A 5218-nucleotide genomic window follows, 5' to 3' on the forward strand; every position below is an offset into this window, starting at 1 on the left:
AGAGAGAGAGAGAGAGAGAGAGAGAGAGAGAGAGAGAGAGAGAGAGAGAGAGAGAGAGAAACACAACAAGAATGTGTCAAATCAAAACTTCCTTCAGGCTTTCACAGTATGAAGTACATAAAGTCTGGAGAAGGGAAATACTTTAGTGAATATATTTGGCGGTTTCTGAAGTTCAATTAAGTGCATTGGCTGAATACTCTAACACATTCTCATTCCCGACACGTCACATATTGACGCTTTTCCAAGGTTTCCTCTGCGTCTTGTTTTGACGCGTCGGGTACACCAGTCGCATCAGTTTTTGACTCACCAGGCATTTCAGGGTTCCCTCGGCATCTGGATTTGATGCGTTGGGACGCAAAATATAGGGGTCTTTGAGTTGAGGTCCGTGATTAATATTAGGGATCAGGGTTAATGGTTAATTTTAGGTAATGGGGTCAGGGATAGGATGTCCAGGGCAAATATCAGGTCATTTTAGGCTTTGGAACACATAGTTGATGTGAATTTCCTACACTTTCTAAAAATGGTTAATTTTAGGGATCAGGGTTGATGGTTAATTTTAGGTACAAGGGTCAGGGACAGGATGACTAGAGTGAATAAAGGTAATTTCAGGCTTTGGGACAGTTAGTTTTTGTACATTTTCTACATTTTCTGAAATTATCAGAATCAAAATCAGCTTTATTGGCCAAGAATGTTGACACACACAAGGAATTTTGACCATGGATTCCGCCCCATCTCATCAATAACTGACACTAAGGGGGTACCCGACGCGTCAAAATCGGACGCAGAGGGAACCTTGGAAAAGGGTCAGTATGTGACGACTTGGGAGTGAGAATGGGTTGGAATACTTGATTATGTTCCGTACGGTTGGTGTACCATTCTCTACGTGCTCCTCTTCCCCCACGCTGCCCTCTGGCGTGGTTCGCTCGTAACCTTCTTCGGGAAGTGGCAGGGCTCCAAGCCGTGGCCCAGATGAACTCTTGCTGCTTGGTGTCTCCGAATCTTCCAGGCCGCTGTCATAGCAACCGCCGTCCTGGGGTTGGCTCACAACCGAGAAGGTCACCCGGCGAAGGGTCCCCTGCAGGAAACACACAAACACAATATGGGATTCATCATCTAGGATTCCTAATCTGAGGTTCTAAATCTGGGGATTAGGCTGCTGGGCGGGGTCCGCAAAGATATATTGAGATTATCTGATCGTGTTCGTCTTGATTATGGGTTTAGCTGCTTCATTGCAGGGTAATAGTCATCAACCAATCACAGCAGCCTTTCAAAGTTTTCAGTTGTCTTTTAATCCCAGTTTAGAGTAATGCTGCCGGACATGTCTGGTGTTTACAAACCTTCAGCCTGCATTCACTTCTCATCTGGACTGGTGCCCAGTGGTAGTATCTGGGTAAAACAAAGTCTAATCTCAAAAACACCAACTTTTTGTTCCATTGAAATGAACAGATATCAGCCAAGTATCAAATAAATTCCTGAGTGTCTTAAAAAACATATATCTGTTAATAAATCTGCACTATTTAGGAAAAATAATAATTTTACCCAGTTTTACCTAAACAACTCAATGATTAACATATGGTTGTAACATAAGCTTTACATTAATTTTTTTTACTATCCAATGAGCTCTAGATAAAAACAAAATCATGCATATCTTCAGTTGTTTGCTCAAAAGTGTCTATGAAAAACAAAAAACAAAAAAACCTTACAACACTTACAGAATCATCAATTTACACAAATGAAGCAATTTTCAGTAGAAGTGGGTTCAAGTAAAAATGTCCAACATGCCATTCATGCAAACATCGTCACACACACACTGTTATGCTCACACATACAGTATATCACTCTGGACTTGATGGGAGATCAGCTTTGACTGTAAATGGAAAATAAGACTATTAGTTCACGCTGGGAAAAAAAACTGAGATATTTAAATGACTTTCCGTGGCCCGAAGGGATCACTTTGCACCAGGAAGCCTGTTTCCATATGACACTCGTCCTATCTGCTCCCACTCACTTATCTGCTTACAAAATTACAACCCCTTTAAATCTAGATCTACTTTGAAACATGTGGCGTATAGAGAGAGAGAGAGTGAAGGCGACGGGGAGAAGAAGGAGATTAGGGCGGAAAAACTTCAGCTCGGAATGTCACCCCTGGATAATCTGCAGGGAAGCTGATGGACGTTTCGTATGAAAGCCTAAACTGTAGCAATTCTTCTTTTTTCAGCTAAGAATTTAAGAAAAAAAGGAAAACATTTGAACAGTTTGTATACTAAATATGCATGACAAGAGAAGAGAACAACACAGCAAAATTAATTAAGCAGAAGGAGGAAATTAATGGAGCACTAATTTCTTCTGTCACTGCTGAACATTTAGATTTAAGGGAAATCAGACAGCAAGGATTCTGAGTACAAAAAAAGAAAGAGCAAGCAATATAAGATTCAAATATAAAACTGCAGTTTCTTATATCAAATTGTAATTTTAGAGCAGTCCCTAAGGTTGAGCAGTGCAACCTCTTTTTACCTTGTGCAAATGAGGGCAGATGGAAATATAACTCGGAGTCTAAAGTCCAATGAGAACAGCAAAATCATTTTTATTTTCTCGAAATAAGTTTCACAAATACGTAATCACATCACAATAAATTAGCGTTCCCACGTCAGATATGTCAAGACAAATAATTTCAGCATTTCTCGACTTTCAAAGGCTGTCAAAACCATTTTCTTGGAATCACAGAGCAATGACATCTCCGCGTTTCTGTGATCATAAAAGGATGTTTTCAGGATGATAATGATGTAAATTTAGAACTACTTCTAATCACAAAAGAATACATACGCCTGAAGAGATGAGAGAAATACATCTCAACACATAGCTTTCCATCTTTTGCAAGAAAAAGACAGAATTGATAGAGAGATCAGTGTTTCATTTATTAGTCCAACATTACTATAATATGAAATGATTTCAAGAAAAATGACAATGTTAAAAAAACTGCTCTAAAGAACAGCAACAAAATCAAAACACCTAAAATATTCAACCTAACCTTAAAAAGCTCTGTATTTAGCACAGCAGTGAAATGATACTTAATTTGCAAAGTTGACCATTTATACAGTTCATAGTTTCTAACTCAAACAAAAAAAAATCTTATCCACATCTAGAGTATTATAGATCATATTAAAGGATTTATTAGAAGAAGTAAGATGGACTGCTACGTCAAATAAACAATCAAACAAACACAAATTTCCTAAGATATTGTGTTAAGTTTACAGCTGATTTACTTTTGGAGTTAGCCTGGCCCTTGCCTTCCTACTCAGTTCCGACCAGTTCTAGTTTCCCTTCTCTGCTTTGTCTGGGATTTCTCCCGTAGACAAGGATTTCTTCAAGAGAATTTTGTTTGTTCAGAGAACAGAAGGCGGAGTTTTGAACGACAACTTTGATTTTCTGCGCAGTGTCGGCTTGTGAGTTTAGCCATGGCAGTGGAGGAAGTGAATGAAGCCAGTCTGTGTTGATAAGGCTTCCAAATTAAAGTAAACTTGTCTGACAAAGCAGCAGCTCTCATTTACAGTCGTCTCGTTTGGCTCGGTACTTCTCTCCTCTCAGTAGGGTTGTTTACAACGCACGCAATTTCCGGTTAGCTTCTTAGCTTAGCCTCCTTCACAGTGGAGATGGCATACACATACCAACCGAGCCAAACATTTTAAACTTCAGCAGAGGCCATGCCTCCAGCAAGAATCGCTTCTCTATAGCCGAGAGTCCAGACCCTTGTACAAAGCAAAGCGAAGGACAAGGGTCTGGTTTTTACCAGGCTATTTTGGAGTCAGTCAAATTCCAAAAACCCAACACAGCTGATCAACATGTACACACACGCACAAGTTTGTATTTATAACCTTATTAGGACCGTTCATTAATTTCCAGTATTTCCAAAATTACACATATTTAAATCAATCCACCAAACACCAGCCTACAAACAATCAACCAAACCCTCCCCTTACCCTAAACCTAACCTAAACTCAATTCACATCTTAGTCCTAAACCTAACCCCCAACCTAAAAATGGAGTTCCATCATATTAGGACCAGTTTTTGGTGCCTGAAAAAACTACTGGTATTGACAAGGTAGGTGTGTAAGTACACACATGCAGCTTTAACTCTATAACGGTTTATTTTACAGATACTGAGCTGTAGTGACAGTAGATGAGTCAACCCTCAACACAAACTCTGAGAGACACGAGCTTTGTTCAAAACTTTGGCAGGCAAAGAATTCCTTCAGCTGTAAATTGGAGGTTTAGTTGCATGACTTGAGTGCAATACAATACACAAGAACCACAAACTGCTGTCTGGATACAGAGAGCCAGTCGGCACCACAGGACGGGCCTTGATCCAAAGAGGATTATGTTACCAGTTACAGCAGCACAGCGGTGCTTGTTCTCTCTCTGTGTTTTATGACAGAAATCATCTGCTCAGCCACGAGGCCATCTAATTCAATTTCCCCTGTTCTGGTCATCGCTGCTTCCTCTCCCTCCATCGTCATCATTTTATTTTGTATTTGCGCTTCTTTTCTTTTCAGCTGGCCGGAAAGTTGACTCTGCCTTTTACAGCCATAACTCTCTGCCTTTAGCACGCTCCTCCGGCTGACTTCCTCCAACTCTTCTTCTGCTTTCCAGTCAGCTTTATGATGTGGCGATCGATGTTAAGTCCTTGACCTCGTTAGGCGTCCCTCTCCACTTCCCCCCCACAGCAGGCTTTATTGACCCATAACTCCACCATCAGCCTTAACCCCTTTTCCTCCCTTATCTTTTTTACCCCCCTCCATATCTTCCTCTGGATTTCAAAGTCTCACACTCATTGACAAACCTCTTTTCTGTTGCCAAACACCCAATTTTGGCTACTTTCAGTCGTTACTTTCGACCGAGCGTCCACTCAACATGTTCCGCCTCGGTCCCTCCGGCTTCTTCTGACTGCCGCTGCCACATATCGGGTTTTAGCCTGCGATTCAGCAGCCATTCAAATCTATCTCTGTCAACATAGTTTTTTAAAAAATATATTTTCAATAACTTAGGTGTTTTATTAAAACTATATCTTAATGTTTTAGCTTTGTATAAATAAAAACTTGATTATTTCAAACATTTTCTTGAAGAATATTTGGCTTCTGTGCTGAAAATTCCAAACAGCTACTAAATGTTAGCGCTCATCTATCATAGAAACACACACACACACACACACACACACACACAC

The 5218-nt window shown here is 40.3% G+C and overlaps 1 protein-coding gene across 2 annotated transcripts in view; it reads right to left on the reverse strand.

Moving 5' to 3' along the window:
• The window catches only part of pcdh7a (protocadherin 7a), a 55459-nt gene that overhangs the window by 5953 nt on the left and 44288 nt on the right, over positions 1-5218 (reverse strand). For both annotated transcript variants that reach the window (XM_014013283.1, XM_014013282.1), the window contains exon 5: positions 874-1075. In XM_014013283.1, the coding sequence (XP_013868737.1) occupies positions 874-1075 (202 nt within the window). The remainder of the gene's footprint in view (positions 1-873; positions 1076-5218) is intronic.

Source organism: Austrofundulus limnaeus, unplaced genomic scaffold (assembly GCF_001266775.1).
Source record: "Austrofundulus limnaeus strain Quisiro unplaced genomic scaffold, Austrofundulus_limnaeus-1.0 Scaffold99, whole genome shotgun sequence".
Taxonomy (NCBI): Eukaryota; Metazoa; Chordata; class Actinopteri; order Cyprinodontiformes; family Rivulidae; genus Austrofundulus; species Austrofundulus limnaeus.